General features: G+C 40.1%; 2 protein-coding genes across 2 annotated transcripts; both read right to left on the reverse strand.

The window, feature by feature from the left end:
* Positions 1-3,638: 3,638 nt before the first annotated feature.
* Positions 3,639-5,629, reverse strand: hoxc12a (homeobox C12a). The gene is made up of 2 exons (XM_068733314.1): positions 5,047-5,629; positions 3,639-3,877 (listed from the first exon to the last, which is right to left on the reverse strand). The coding sequence occupies exons 1-2, from the start codon at positions 5,627-5,629 to the stop codon at positions 3,639-3,641; spliced, it is 822 nt and encodes a 273-aa protein (XP_068589415.1).
* Positions 5,630-13,423: 7,794 nt separating this feature from the next.
* Positions 13,424-16,676, reverse strand: hoxc13a (homeobox C13a). The gene is made up of 2 exons (XM_068733179.1): positions 16,013-16,676; positions 13,424-13,789 (listed from the first exon to the last, which is right to left on the reverse strand). Exons 1-2 carry the CDS (start codon positions 16,674-16,676, stop codon positions 13,533-13,535), a joined length of 921 nt encoding a protein of 306 aa, XP_068589280.1. The 3' UTR covers positions 13,424-13,532.
* Between the last annotated feature and the right edge of the window lie 308 nt (positions 16,677-16,984).

Genomic DNA, 16,984 nt, shown 5'->3' on the forward strand with positions numbered 1-16,984 from the left:
TATTCATGCTTTGCATCAGCCTGACACCGCTTCAAAACTAATGCACTGTGTATTCCTTGGATTAAAACATGTACACGGACATATGAATCTTGTCGCCGGTTCGTAAAAAGGTGCATATCAAAACATTACACCTGTATTTTTGTTATTACAAGGATCAATATAATCAATCGCAGATGCTAGTATTTACTCTGATATCCATGTTCAAATTCTAGATGGTCATTCATTTGATTCGTCAAACCAGATGCGTACATGTACATTGAGAAGATCTTTTCAATACATACAACTAGCGGATGTCATATATTTCAATAGTTCTATCGTCGCGTTTTGACTATACATATATTGCATATTCACAAACGATTTGTTTATAATATTTACAGACGCAAGCAGCAATTTATAACTATTATTTGTCATACTTGCAAACTGACGCATTGTGCACGATCGGATCACAGCGCGTCCCCATTCCTCTCATGGAGTATATTACTGTACTTATATTAATTCTATAAATAATCATTATAATACAGTAAACAAGGCTATATTATGCACTATGCTGATAAATACATAAGTATGTTGTGTGTGTTTGTTGCCCAGTTGGGGAAGGTGACGGTTTGAAGCAAGTTAGACAGGCAAATGATCAGAGGGGCAAAATATCAGACGCTTCTGACAGCATCAGTACAGTACAGCTATATGTGATAGAATAGTTTGTAGTGAATCCAAATCAGTTCAAAGCAAAATGCACTTTCGTAGTTGCAGCGGACCTTAAATATGCCGTAATTGATAAACGTTAAAGCCGGTACAGCACCAAGAGGATAGTGTTAGGCAATAAGCTTCATCTTACATGTGTGTATTCATGTTGTGATCATGGACGGACTAACTCTGAAAGGCCGGTTGCAGGAGCGGCCGTTCACAGTTCACTTAAAAGGCAACATGTGATGAACATTGAGACAACACCACAGCTTCCAGTCCCCCAACTGAGACTGGAAGCTGTTGAGGACCGAAGCATTAATACTAGCTCAATTAGCTGATCGGAAAACAACGTACGACCCTGCATTGCTTTATACTTCATTGCACAAGGGAGAGCGTTTGTGTTTAAGTCTACCATACGTGTTTGTATGGATGAGAGCACTTATGATCTGTGTGCATGTATTCGAAGCCAAGTGTTTGATATGAAATTATAACTCGTTTAAAACCGCAATGCAAACCAGAAGATACACGTTGCACAGCCTGTCCAATAGGCTTGACTGTACAGAGGATTGGGGTGTAGCCCTACTGCTTTACAGAGCTACAGCGTGTTTAGCTGCGTCCTTATAGGCTCGTAGCATACCAGTGACATTGATTAGGTCCAACTTCAAGGGCGGATTTTTTCTTCTTTTTTTTTTTTACTTAAAACTAATGTAGTTTTTGTATAAATTAAATAGATTTAATATTCAATGCAAGATGGGGTTTAGCATACTGTATGCACCTGGCCGCCATTTTGCATTGAAAGATATTATAGCTACCTAAAGCTTAAACCTTTGTATCTGAGCGGTCATAATAAAATAATGCCAACCTGTGTGGGCTCCCATTGATTATAGTTCACAGCATGTGAAGCTGCGTGCCAACAAAACACCCTCTCAAATACTTCCAAATGTCCCATTAATGTTCATTTCCCTGCGCTGGACACATGCACTTTTTTAAACTGTGTTACAGGTCACGTCTAATAAAATAATCCCACCAGTCAGCACTCAGAAAAGCTGATTTTAAAGCAGAACATTCAAAGAGGCAACCTAATGACAGAGTGAGGTTACACCAATAAACGTTTCAATATTATGTTTATTGAAGACCATACGCATATACATTCATATCATTATTACTTTTACAAGACAAAGTAGCAATCCTTACAAGCGCAAAGAAGGGAATGCAATAAGGGACGAAATAAAAAGAACGATAACAAACAACTATCACACTGAAACATGGTTTATTTAAATGTCATGTCTGGTAAAACTTATTGCATACCATTTCTTATATCCATTATTGGCAGTATGATATAATAGGCCTACATTTCCAACCCTTACAACTACAAATAGGCTATATGGAATGCGATATAGTACAAGACGATCAATAACATAACGCACTATTACATAGCGATAAGGGATCCTCAAACAGGATGCAAAAAGTAACATATGTAATTTCATTTTACAAAGTTATACACGAGTACAAGGTGTGGAAAGGGACAACATTGAGCACGTTGCAAAGAGCAAGTACATTTAGTAGGCCTAATAAGCCCTCAGTCTTTCCATCCTAATAGTCTAATATTAATAATATCAATAATAATAATACATTCTTTGTAGACATTTGTGTCAAAATGTTCAAGGTTGTGTTCACTTTTGATTTGTTCAAAAAAACATGTATTAAAAAAGTCACCTAAGAAGTGGCCCGCAGAACATGACTTAGCTATTTCACATCAATAACATGCTGCAAATACATTTCACTGCTATAGCTTACTCGTTTTACATGACAAATGATGCACTTTATTCGCCCCGAATTATGGGAGCGCACACATAGGCCTATGATTAACTTATCTAAATTTCTACATATTCATTTGTATTCTGGTCATTAAGTTTCAGAAATTCTTTTCCAGGCCTAACATGTAGGATGCCCCCCCCTCCCTGTTGCAACTTTAGGCAGTTCCCTTGTTTAACCAAGTTGGCCTACAATGTACTTGTTCTGGCGAATATTTCCATTACAGATTCTGGCGAGTTTATAGTTGAATGGACGGACACAATCTGGACTTTAATAGCAGCTCAAACCCATATTCAATTCGTGATCTGACTCAACTAAAGAAATGCAACCCATGCAATATGCTGTGCATGTTAAGTTAAGACAAATTAAAATGGAATACAATTAAGAAAAAATACCGTAAGAAACTTGTTAGCACATGAACGAAGTCATAGCAATCAATTTTTTTCCAATGCGCAGTCATAAAGATATCACTATGAATTACATTGCGGTTTTAGTCCTTCTCTCCTCATGCAGACTCCCAGACTTCCTGCCCGTGACCGTGAACGTGCCTCAAAGCGTGGAGAAACTATGGAAAGGAGATCAAGATGATGCTCCTTTGACCCCGCAAATTATGGCTGTGGAAGTATTAAGCAACCGAGAGAGGGATTCTTCTTTATCAGTCCATAATGCCAGAGAAATTATTGCGTCTTTCAGCTTATCTGCCTTTCTGCCTGTTTTTTTGTTTTGTTTTACCAAGTGGCCTCACTTCCCTCTAATTTTCCCTGACTACATGTGGAAGAAAAAGCATGTCATTATGTGTCATTCCAAACTGAGCAATCGCCACGTAGGCAAATCTCAAATCAGGAAAACTAAAATATGTATCCGAACAAAAAAACACATCCTCGCCGCTTTTTGTGCGATTATACCAAACATGAAGGCAGTCTTACTGACATGTAGATATAGCTTTGAATGACTGATGGGGACTTGTTTTGGACTTGTGTAGCCCGCACCTTTGAGAAACAAAAATAATATCAGAAAATGTTGTAATAATCGCCTGCAATGTAAAAGATGGATATATGAGTGCATGCATTGAAATAAGACCTAAGGGAGCGTAGAAGGATTGGCTTTTACTGCCTATCGATTCACCTTCTGCCGCATCTCTAAAAGTAGGCCAAGGCTTGCTCCCTCAGCATGAGTCTCTTCTTCTTCATCCTGCGGTTCTGGAACCAGATCTTCACTTGTTGGTCGCTGAGGTTCAAACGGTCGGAGAGCTCCCTCCGCCGCTGCCTGGTGATGAACTCATTCAGCATGAATTCACCTTCCAGCTCAGCCAGCTGAAGTTTGGAATACGGTTTACGCTTCTTTCTGGTCCGAGTGTGCATCGGGTACCACGGGGCACCTGGAGGAGAGGGAGGGGGGTGGGGTGGGGTGGGGTGGGGGTGTTGGGGGTGGGGGGGTGGGGGGGGGGGCAACAACGGATTAGTCACCACAGTTGCAAAATCACGGTCACCTCCAAGGTTATGAGGAGCCTACAGGGGCGTCAGTTGTCCAAGGGAAGCTTGGGTAATTGCCTTACTGTGTATGGGCTAAGTTCATTTTACATTCATTTGAGCAGTAGCTGGAAAGCAATCACTAAAAGTAATATTACATTATACCAACTACCAAAGATGTCTATACGGCCGCGGACATAACACGTTTAAGTCATCTAGAGAGGATTTGTCTGTTTTGCAGATGATCTCAAATGTAGGAATATTAGGATTCAGAGAACTGCCCCCCCCCCCCCCCCCCCCCCCCCCCCCGAGCTTTCACTTCCTCCACACACACAGCCAAACTGGATTTGTTTTGGTCTCTGTTGGGACATATTTGATCTCAAACACAATTTCCACCATGAACCTGCACAATTCTGTGCAATTTGATAACGTATTTTGTATTTCTCAATCCTCAGAGACCACCAGTATACAGCGGCTTGTGTCACAGGAAGTTTTATTGTTGCAGTTAAAGTAGCATTAACGTGATAATTAAGCTGTGCTTGAAAATACCCCTACTTATTTGCGAGTTTCAGAGCATATTAAATGGCTCTTGAGTACACAGCGACAGATATTAATTCTGTTTACGGGTCATTAAAAAGAAAACTCTCTCTATTCAATGCAGTCATCCAAAGCGCCTCTCCTCTTTAAATCACTACGCTAATTTGTTTAGGCCTATACAAAGTGTAACAACACAACGACCATTACTATGCCTGGATCACAGTTTTGTCGTTCAAGAGCAGGAAATGCAATGAAGGGGTTGATCATGTATTCAAAAGCTGGTGGGCATTAAGGCTTGGTGAGGTTATCTGTAACTGTACACAACCACATGGCGCGTGAGGCATTTTAGGGCAACCCCTAGCGGCGTTTGCACACCACGCAACCACCCTGCAGGCTAATCTGGAGGCAAAGTGTGCATCAAGATAAAGAGCTCTAACGACCGTGTAATACCGCAAGTGCACGCTATGTGCTAGTCTCTTATAAATAATGTGAACGTGCGTTTCAAATAATTGTTGTTGAATAAAAAAAAAGAAGCACCCACCTCCGCCTATGGCTATGTTGCTTGAATGGCTTCCCGGTGACACCAGGGTCTGTGTGTCGCTGGATGGAGGCTTGCTTCCCTCGTTGAGCAGAGAGGAGCTGGAGTCGGACTCCATTGACTGACAGGATGGCGGGTCTTGCGTTAGCTGTTCGGTCCCATAATCATATTTGGAGAAGGCGGCTGTGCTGCCAATTCCACTGTGCATCCCGTGATCAGATGTTAATGATGATGTGTCTCTCGCCCTGTCCTCTCGTTTGAGGCTGCTGCCACCTGAACAGGTCTCCCTGTTCCCGTTGCTATAATAACATTTACCCTCTTCTGGTCTGCTAATTTCACACGAGCGATTGAAAGAAGGGTTAATAGACACGGGGCTGCTAAAGTAGGATTGAGAGTATCCATTGCACGGCTCCGAAGGATTCCACGGAAGGGAGCAAACATTGTCCCTTCTCGGGTAGGAGAGCGACGGTAGCCCCGCCAGTTGTCCCCCTGAGGCTCTAAAATTCGGAAAGTAAAATGTGTCTCCTGTGTGGATGTTTACCAAAGGTCCCACAAACCCTGGATTAAGGAGATTATGCTCGCCCATTTCCGCGGGCCCGACCAACAGCTTCTAGTTTATAGCAATCTGACATTTAACATAGTTAAACCTGGAGGGGCGCCTGATTGGTCGTCCACAAACCACGTGTCCAGGCTAACTTGTGCTACACATGGTACCACCCACTCGGTCCATCTCAGACAAAACAAAACATTAACTTCTGTATTACAGAGGTTTATATGCTTTTTAAAAATATAATAAAAACCTTTTATTAAAAATGTAGAATCTTGTTTTTCTCCACTTGAGTCCAAAAGGAGCCCAGGGCTGCTTCTCCTTTTACACTCATGGAACTGTCCGTGGCCTCGTTTAATATCTTTATAAGCTGGCAAAAGTTTTTTAAACGCTTTTTCTTATGAAAACTATTTTTCTTTAAAGGAGAGGGTGCATACGACATCTTGTTTTCTAGCAAATTATGGTTGAATTCCATGTCATATAAAGCTGTGATGTTCCAACTTTACAAGCTTGTTTTAAGAAAAGACTGATGCTCATTGCCGCACTCTACTCATATTTACAGTAACGGGGTCAGCAGGTTGAAGCCACTGGCTGTGTAAAAGAGAACGGTATTCTACAAGGTTACTTTAAGAGGGTATATTTCACATAATATCCCATAGTACACCTCACATGAACAACTTTAACAGATACCTCCAATAAACGTTCACAGCCAAACTCTGGTGGGATTGTTATACCTCTCACAATTCTTTTATATGAATTTTACAAGATATCAGAGGGCACTCAACTGATTCAATCAGCAGAGAGTCCCTCTGCTTTATATCTCGCTAATTAGTTGATTTGTAGATGCAGCTCTGAAGACACTGAACAAACATGGGATATATACCATTCTCTATAGTTATGGTTCTATTCTGACAAAAAAAAGCCTCTTTTTTACCAACAAAAAAACTTTTCAGAGACTCCATCACAGTACACGTTTTCAGCAGAAAACTTCACCATGGTGTGCAAATGATTCATACTGTCTTCAGCTGGCACAATCATTTCTAATGTGGTCTTTGGTCATCAAACTGCCCAACCATCATCCTCAGAGGTATTCTCATAACTGACCCTTGCCTTTTGCATTCCTCTCCAGCGTCTACAGACTCCTCATTAACTGAAAAATAAATCTAGCAGGACTTTCCCATCATTTATAGCTTTCTATATTTTTTTATTTTCTATTTTGCTAATCCCTCTTTACCTTTATAAATCCATAATTTATCACCGTCCCTCCCCTCCACTAGATTTCAGCAAGACACAATCAATTTATGGATCTCAAAAGTTTTCATAACTGAGCAGTGGGGAGTTGCTTTTGTCTCAATTATGGCAATTAAAAATAGTCTGGCTACGTCAAGGACAAAAACTTTGACTCATCAATGACACGTAGTCCTAAATATAACTAAGCACTAAGCACAGGCGTACTAGCTGTCAATCCACTCAAGTTCAAGACACAGAGTCACGGTGGGTTGAACTTGATATTGAACTCAAATACTCAATCTAAATGAATTAAAGTAGACATTTGAATCAATAAAATAGAATAAAACTGCATTTTAGGATGTGACAGCTTAAAGTGAGGACTGACAGTCCGAGTCATATACATAATGTGAATGTATTCGAAGATGCTCTGCTGATTTAAAAAGCAACTCATCATTTGCCTTAACACACACTCTGAAAATAAAATGATCGATAAGAGTCTGAATAGCAAAAATAAACAAACTGAATTCATATTTAATATCATGAGTTTGGGATTAACAAAAGTGTGCAGCGTTACAGCAGCTTGCACATGCGTGCTGACTGGCGCTGTTTGCGTGCTACAAATTTGCCAATGAAGTGTTATGTGAGAGCATACATTTAAACATTGGTTTGGAAACGATTTGCGAGTCAGCCGATATTTGATAGCTGTATCCGTCACTTGTGACTATGTATCCTATCTAACCCAAAGGCACCAGGCACCAGCAAGCTCTAGCCTTAAATAGACAGAAAAATATCACATGTTTGAACTGGAGAAGCTCACAGGGATCCGTTGCGGTTTCATTCGGTCTCATTGGCTCAACCATCAGTGCACATTCTTGCATCTAGTTAGTGACTCTCGCAATGCAGCACAACACCAATCCAGTATCATATCTTGTGCCTCAGTGGGAGCAATGGGGCGTCGTGGTATTACTTCGTGTGTTATAACAGCAACCAAACGCAAAACAGCGCAGTGTGATGTTTACAACAAAATGGCCCGGACGGTCATCCAGTAAGTGAGTAGCTTGAATCGCCACTTTACTTCGGAGAAAGAGGCCATGTGTTGCACCTCCTTGCCTCGTCTCTCCACGCCTCCGATCCTGTGCTCCCACAAATCCGCATTTCATAATCAAACAACTGGTGAACTGGTCTGTTCAGTGCATCTTTAGCTTAGCTGGCGATGATGTCATACATGAGCTGTAGGCCTTGTGCTCTCATTTAGAAAAACGAAAATGAGCTGTTAAAGAAGAACTTGGTAAACTGAACATTGGACTGTCAAGGTCACTGTCTAGTACACTGTCTGCTCGATATTGAAATTACCCTCCTGGAATCCACGGGTCCTGTCCAGACAGGGCAATAGCCTAAACAAAGGGCTTTTCTTCCCTTTTCTCTCTTTGATTCTCTGCAGGCAGGTTGCCACAGTTATAGCCTTGCAACTCGTTTAAAGCTCCCTTTAAGGAAAACAAACCACCAAGGGAAGCCTTAAGAACACACAACGTTTAAGTTGAAAGGTTTGCCTGATCTTTTGCGTTTGTTTACAACAGACGGTATTTCATTTGACTTTCATAATCTATGACTAAGCTTAAAAAACAAATATGTATTCTATTACTTCAACATGTTTTTTAAGTAAAGCCCATATCCATCTGGATTTTTTAAATTGTATTGTGTACTAATAACACATACTTTAATAGTAATGAAGTATGTATAATTATTATGTACATAAATGCAAACTAGCATTTATAATAAAGCCATTGCGTCATATTTGAACTTGACGGTCATTTGGTATAAAGTTATAATACTAGAAGCTGCGCAAGCATTTGCTCGAACATTCCATTTCTTTAAATATCTTTCAGTTTAATATCTGGTCAATTCATTTTCAACTTTAGTGTTTATTTGAGAGAGAGAGAGAGAGAGAGAGAGAGAGAGAGAGAGAGAGAGAGAGAGAGAGAGAGAGTGTGTGTGTGTGTGTGTGTGTGTGTGTGTGTGTGTGTGTGTGTGTGTGTGTGTGTGTGTGTGTGTGTGTGTAATCAGGTGGATCAAATGTAAAAAAAGTGCTCATCCACATAGGACTATTGATGATCAACAAATTATGAATTTTCAAAACAAACGAAGAACATGTCAGATGGGATACCATTTTAAAACGCTTCAACATGTGACTGTCAAACATGAATGCGGTCAAATGTGTGAAATATATTCTTATAGCCATACACTATATCATAGCTATGCAAAAACATCAACTAAAAATAAATAGGAGCTACATAAATAAATAAAAAACTTAAAATCCTGTTATCTTTTCTTTTTTTATACTGTCTCGGTGTGTGATTTCCACATTATTGGATATGGTCCAACAGTAGAGCCATCGAAACACAAAGCAACGCATTGATTGCATAAATGTAAAATTAAACAATACAAAAAGATAAAAGCCAATACAATGATTAGGACCAACGTGGCTTCAGCTGTAACTTCTCTATTTGTGACATTATTTATACAAGCAGGGCTTGAACATTAAAAGTTAGAACAATTTGTGCATCAAAATGATACTAATTGTCAAATACATATTTCATAAATATTATAAAACGCAGAGAACCAAACAACACTGAGCCAAATGACAATAAAACAACAAATTAACTAAACCTAAATATTCCCAAATTAGAGACAGTTGAAGCACTTCCTGATAGTTTCCTCTGGTCACCACCAGAGGTTATCAGCCCCCTGTCTCATGTGTCCTGTTGAACGTGGCCTGCAGCTCTGACGTCTCCACACACGGACACACACACAACCAAAAGCAACGCAACTTTTTAAAATACATCTTATGTTTTCAAGGTAAAATCAGCAGTGGATGAGGGTGCACAGATTTTAGTTTCGTTTACTTCTTCATCATTATTTGAAAGGATTATGTCTGGTTTAGTGAGTTTATTCATGGGTCTTGCTTTGTTTGGTATATTAAGTGTTAATCCCCGGGCGTGTAGGCTGCTTCATTATTACTATCATTATATGACAAAGTGAAAAAAGAAACTGGAAACTGTGTATTGCAGTGTTCAACTAACGGAACATAATTCCAGATTTTCTTTTACAATTGTATAAAAAAATATTTTAAATAGATATGAATATTTATGTATTTATCATGTGACATGTATTATTTAGAAATACATTTTACATTTGAATTAGATATTCATGTACATTGAAAGAAAAATGATCCGTTTGAATTACACCTACAAATAATTTGCATATTCTGCAAGTTTTGTTAAACTGTTTTGTTTGAGACTCGTCATGTTTTGTGGCAGACATTAAATATATACTGCCATAACTTTTTTATTATTATTATAATTTCGGCTATAATGTTAAATATCAAGAGTTAAATGTATACATGTAATAAAGGAGGCCTAATCTCTCTTCACTCAATCTTTCTCTCAACTTCATCACGCGCTTTACTTTTAAATATATAACAATTTGACAAATGAAGTACAAATCATATATCCATCATGTCTGTGGAAGTTGGTTTTGACTGTTCAATGCACAGCGTTTGTTGTGAGCTAAACCGTCATAAAACAAAGTCCACGTAGGCTTACTGCCATAGTAGAAAGAAAATGGCCATACCTTTAATCGTTATAGTGTGGGCGACGTCGTATTATCGTTTCCTCTCGCTGCGTAGACAGTATGGCTGCTTGCTGCGGATTACTGGTGTTAGTGTGAGACGTCAAAAGTCCTACCTGTCTTTCGTGGTCAATAATACACACCTCATGAAGACTGCGTGAAACCATTGGTGGTTCCAGAGTGCCTGGGCTAGAGCAATAGTAACTCTGCAAAACACAAAGCAACAGAGCCCAAATGTTAATGCAAAGCTCCAAGAGTTGGTCAGAAATGCAGGTCAGAGGATATCGCTACACTTCCCCTTTTTTATGTATTTATGGCATGCCATTAAGCCCGGCTGTCTAGACAGGGAAATAACACCTTGTTTGCCTACAAACAAACCCCAGCATTGGTGTCCAGCCCCCTATTTATTATTCACAATCTGCTGTGATGTCAAGGTCAAAGTGACTGCATAGTCATGGTCAAGGGTAAATCAGGAGACCCAGAACTTTCCACAAGGATTGAAAATCCAGGAAGCAGATAAACAAAAAACTTTAAGTCAGACAGCTTGGATTCCAATCAACAAACTCAAAATACCTGAAGAACTGGAAAAAGTGACAAGCCCAGCCGACAAATTAAAATAGGAAAACACCGGCATGTTGACATGTTTTTGCAATAGCTTCAACATTAGACACATCAGGGGGAAATAGTTAGGGCTCATAAGTGAATTATTTTGACTTAAAAACAAAAGACAGAGGTTTTATTTATTTACATTTACGTCATGACATGAACTGTTCTGCAATGAAGTTAATTTAACACTGAAATGAAGGACTTGTGATATACTAGTTTAAAGTATCTAAACGTAAACCACCTTCAACGATTGTTCTCAGACCGGTCGTTTTTAAATGTAATTTATCGACATATTCTCATCTTTCATATCTGAAGTAGCCAAACTTGCCTATGAGAGAATAAGTTACTTTTGCTCGATAACAGTGGCCGCACGTAAAAACGTTCCGCATTCATACATACAGGATCTCTAAATAATGAATATATAAAGCATTAAGACTCGATCTGCAATGCAACTTCGGTCTGATACCAGCGCTTAGCGGTGCGCACGTGTAGATGAAATAAATAGGGAATAGGGGTTCATATATAGGGTTTATATATGTGACAGAATCGAATGCATCCTTAAATTAATTGCTAAACTCACCTAATTATGCTGAAACAGTGTGCTTTAGCAGGGCAAATTAAAACTAATTACGCGGGGGGGACGGGGGCGGGGGGACGGGGGCGGCGGGGGGGGGGGGGGGGGCTGCAAAACTATAGCCTGTAATACAGGTATGCATATGCTGTAAAAGTACATTTACACAAGCAAATGATTGGCAGGTTATAATGTATGCATGTATTCTTCATATCTTACTAAAAGAATAATAAGCAACATATAGTGTTGGCCTTCAATACACCGGACGGTGACGGGGAAGGAGACGTGCTTGTTGAACTCTACAGGGTGCAGGTAATAATTATCCTATCATTAGATGAACAATAACTAATTTACCTGTGGAATATGAAAAAGGTCTGAAAATAATTTGCTGGGATCAACCAGTACATTTCTGTGAAAGCTGTTGAATAAATCGCAGGCTTTCGGCCTGTTTGATATGATTATGAAATTGCACTTCTGCCAAGTAACAGGTAAAACATCTTGAATATTCACTTTGATTCAAAATGCGGTTGGAGTTTGAGGGCAGGGCCTGGTCGATTTGGACATACAGTGCGTTCCTCTTACCCACCGTACGAGTTTTTTTAAACTGATATGATTGAAAGCTCAAGTCTTTACAGCATTTCTTTCTGGAAGAGAAATGGTTTTAAATATCATGATTCACTTGGTATTTTTCAGTTTGAGAAAACGCGCCTTGCTGCGCACCAAACATCATGAAGCACTGTATTATCTCCTTATACCATTAACAAGACTCCAGCATGGCCAATAAGTCTTAATCAAGCACTCTGTAACATCAAATCCTCACTCGCTCATCCGCTGATGATGTTATGGATTCAACTTGAAGAGGAAAGACGACAGTGTTCAGAGCTTCTGCAGCTTAATGACACCATGTGTGTAACTTGAAACGGAAGGAAATACTGCAAGTATTGACTAAAATATTTAAGCATTTTCATAACCATCATTTATTTATGAAACACGTTACCAGTACGCAATTCAACACCACAATACAGTTCACATACTGCACGAAAGTAGAAAGTACAGGCTTCGTACAAGGCGTGTGATCAGCTGCAATGCTACACTAACAAAGACAACAAATAAAATAAAACGATTGTGCATTTATGTTTAATACTCACTGATTTTAATGGTTTACAATCATTCCAGTTGCATGACAGAATCCTTCACTGACAAAGGAAAACATACAGGTCTTGGGGTATTCCAGTTTACAGTTCCGCCATACTAGATAATATGAATTAAATAAAAATGCATTGCACTATACAGATTAACAACATAGGAGCTTTAACTTGTTTTACCCCTGGTTTAAGAAACATTTCCAACAAAGGAATATAGCTTTTGATATTCAGAAGGAATATGAGAAAAAAAACTTTTCTTTCTGTCGAAAGTCCTCTTTGTGAGCTTTTTGTTGAAGAAGTCTCAAGGTCAACGTGTCATTACGCCACAAATTATGTCCATGTGGCGATTATCTTTCTAAAATGGCATCAAACAAGTCTTCTCGGCTTTGATATGATTGTTGTATAAATCATTGAAATGTCATCAGTCCTTTTGAGATTTGGCTTGAATAAAAAAAAAAAAGACAGACACGCAATACTCGTCTTTGAAATACAGATACCGTTTTAAATATTATATATTTATATATGTACAATCATAAAACAAATGTGAAGTGAATTTTCAATATGTTCACAGTTTTTAGAGCATTATCTCCAACTTGAAAACATGGGATGTGGTGGCATGGTCGATGGAGATGACGGAGGTTAAATAAAAGAAAAACACTCTGCCAAAATGTTCTTCAGCCACGATTTTTGATGCAAGAGGTAAATAAATGGCATGACGTGTTGGGAGTTATGAGTTGCAGTTTCAAGGAGGTTGCTGATCTCATCAAGTGGTGTGCATATGATTGCTCTTGGATTTACTGACAAATTTCTTCTCCTTGACTCGCCGGTTCTGAAACCAGATGGTGACTTGACGCTCTGAGAGGTTGGTTCCGGCCGAGATGCGCCTTCTCTTGTCTTTGGTGATGAACTTGCTGGCTGCATACTCTTTCTCCAGCTCCTTCAGCTGGATCTTTGTGTAAGGGACACGTTTTTTACGCCCACGTCGGTAACTGCTTACCTCAGGTTGCAATGGCACAACATCTGTAGGAAAAGAAAATAACAAGAAGATATTAGACTATGCGCATAAACACCGCAATGTTTCACTTCAAAATCAGCAGCAACCGTAATTGTCAAGACTGTTCGTTTCCGAAGCAAACTGGGCAATGTTTGGATTGAATTGCTGATTGTCCGAACCAGCGCTCTGTCTCTCGTCGTGTGTGTGTGTGTGTGTGTGTGTGTGTGTGTGTGTGTGTGTGTGTGTGTGTGTGTGTGTGTGTGTGTGTGTGTGTGTGGTGGTTAGGGAGGGGATCTCAGGTGTAGCTACTACACCTGACATGTAGGAACGCAACACACTGTTGGTCATCCTTGGTTTCTGTAAATGAATAGTTACTATCTGGTTACAGCCACTACAATCCTGCTTTGTTTTGCAATGGTAAGTGATCCATTTTTCCCTATGGCTACATGTTGATACTTAATCTTGTGATTGACAATCTACTAAACTACGCACCACACCTTGGTAGTATCTTGGATAAATATCTCGTATCTCGTATAATGAACTACTGGGTAAGAGTGTGTAGTTGGCCTATAAACTGCAATAAGTCTCAATGTGGCTGTAATACGCCGGTCAGAGCCTGGTTACAAAATATAAATCACTATCTGGCAAATAAAAGAAATCCTCATCTGGCCACTAAAGTGATAGTAATTGAAAACGTTATGTTGTTCAATCACAAAGTTACACGTGTTGCACGTAATTTAGGTAAAAGTTCATTAATTTAAACTTCACAGAATGTTCATGAAAATTAGACATCATTTTCCCCCACTATGTCATTTTTAAAAGCCCCAAAACCTGTTGGCAGTGGCTACCTGACTTGTTCAGGTATAATAAATTCTGGATTACACCTTTTCGCCAAGACCTGAGTGCAAGCCAGCCAATGAGAAACATGACAGGACAAGTATGGCATTACCTTGAGAAATAGTGGCAAGCTGTGAGACATGAAGCTTTTTAGCACCATGTAATTTTACAGTTAGGGGATGTGGTTATTTCTACACAGTGGTGCATAAGATTATAGTAGTTCGTAATTTAGGCTACTGGATAGTCAAATATAGTTAATCGTTAAATATGTTATCATAAGTAAATTGAGGATATCTGAGTAGAGTTCACTTTTACATTCTTTAAAGCAAACTAGTTTTGCATGACTGTGAGTGTATTTGTATATGGTATGTCCGTGAGGGGAGACAGAAAGACAACGACAGCGCGCTCTTGTGTTTTTGTGCATGTGTGCACGCGCATTTGACTACGTGCCCGTGCTTGCGTGGCTTGCTCTTTTGGTATTTTCAATATAAAAGGAGGTATATGTCGTGTGATAGATCCTGTCGAGGTCTGAGAACGTTGCTATCATGACATTAAAATACCTACAGAGTTCACATAGATAATAAACCCTTGTGGTAAAAGAAGAAGCTTAGTAAACACACTGTAAACTGCATATTGGACGGGCCCCTGATGTGTCCATTTTCAGATATCTTGCATGTATGACAATAAGTAAAGCAAAAGGAAAGCCTGGATTATATAATGTCAACAGATCAGTGGTTGTGAACCATTTGTGAATGTATGAAACTCAAATGTTGGTCAAATGAATCCTATATGCAGGAGATTGTGGACACATCGCAGGGCGCTGAGATAAATTGGGACCATCAAAACACAGTAGCTTAGTCACTATATTGTCAAACGGGGGGCAAAGGGCTAAACTGGTGCTGCTTTCTATTCGTAACTGAAACCATATTAATCATATGACTTCCTACAGAAAAAAAAAACTAACTGTCAAAAGCAAATGTTCTGTTTCTGAATGTAGAGTAACCAATAAAGGGCCATGCAACTGAAAATCTCATTGAACTCACAATTCAGATTTTTACGCACACATCTAGGAAAATGCATGATGATTTGCTTAATGTCAAACTGAAGAATGACTGGCTATACTAACAGAGTCCATAAAGGACATATGACAACTCACATATGGCTTGACAGTTATGTTTATTCAGCACATTTAGTTTCCCCGGACTTCTATGTCAGTTGATATTGGCACTTTAACACAAAAACATGTGTACACTAAGCAATGACATCTCAGCAAAGTTAAAAATATCCGGCTATATTTAAATAGCTTTCTTAATGTGATGACACGTGTATTAAAAGCGTACAAGCTGCTGAACTATAAATTAGAGCCCGGAGAAAGCACTGGGGGGGGGGAAAATCTAACTATTTTCACATACCTGGAAAAGGTGATTTCCAGAGATGAGTTGACTGTGTTTGCTCTTTGGAGCAGTACACCTGCCCATCCCAGCCATTGGAGAGAGCCCAGTGCTGGTAGCCTTCCATGGGGATCAAGGCGTCGTGCCTCGGTTCGGGATGGGCACTGATACTGGGCACCACAGACATGTCGAGGTATCCAGGGACAGCCTGATATGAACTGGCGAAGCTCGGGTAGAAGGCAAACTCTTTCGCCCTGGTAGACAGTTCTTCCGCGGGCAGCGCAGTGCTGGGCTCGGCATATTTCTCGGCGGGGTGGTACGAGCAAGGCTTCTGCTGCAAGTTCACGTTGTGCGAATGAGATAATCTACAGCCGTAATATGGATTTCCAAACGGATAACCGTAGCTCAAAGATGCACTGGACGACGTTTGAGGAGCGGGACACTGCCTGCCGGTGTCTGGAGAGGAAATATCCGAGTAGACGGAGCCCTGGTGGGTCGCTATGGTGCCAGAATGTCGTCCTAGCGCGGGGTGCGACATCAGGTCCCGGCAGTGGGTCGCAGGGCAATTACCGCTCAGTCCCTCCATTGTTTGGCTTTTATTCTGGTTGTTTTCATTCGGGCTTTTTTCATAAACGTACATCAAGGTGTCCGCCCAGCGTGGATGCAGAACCAGCGAAGTCGTCATATCAGGGGCTGCCGACGCTTTTTAAAAGTCGACTACTCCAAGACGGACACCTCATTTCCAACTACATTTTACACCACGCGCATGCGCACACGAAACTCTGGTGTGTCCACTTCATTAAGAATCTGGCACGTGATATGCTAACAAGTCCTACGAGATGGGCTTGTGAGTTGGGCAGAGCAGCCCTTTAAAGACCCACTGCCTCGCATGTCACAGTGCTTTCCTGCAGAATACCGAGTCATATCATTGGTTTAAATCGCTGAGCCCCACAACCTTAAAGGGGAGTTTGGATACTCGCAAGATTGAGGCAA

Source organism: Cebidichthys violaceus, unplaced genomic scaffold (genome assembly GCF_023349555.1).
Source record: "Cebidichthys violaceus isolate CVI_PGR_0920_01 unplaced genomic scaffold, fCebVio1.0.p SCAF_6, whole genome shotgun sequence".
NCBI lineage: Eukaryota > Metazoa > Chordata > Actinopteri > Perciformes > Stichaeidae > Cebidichthys > Cebidichthys violaceus.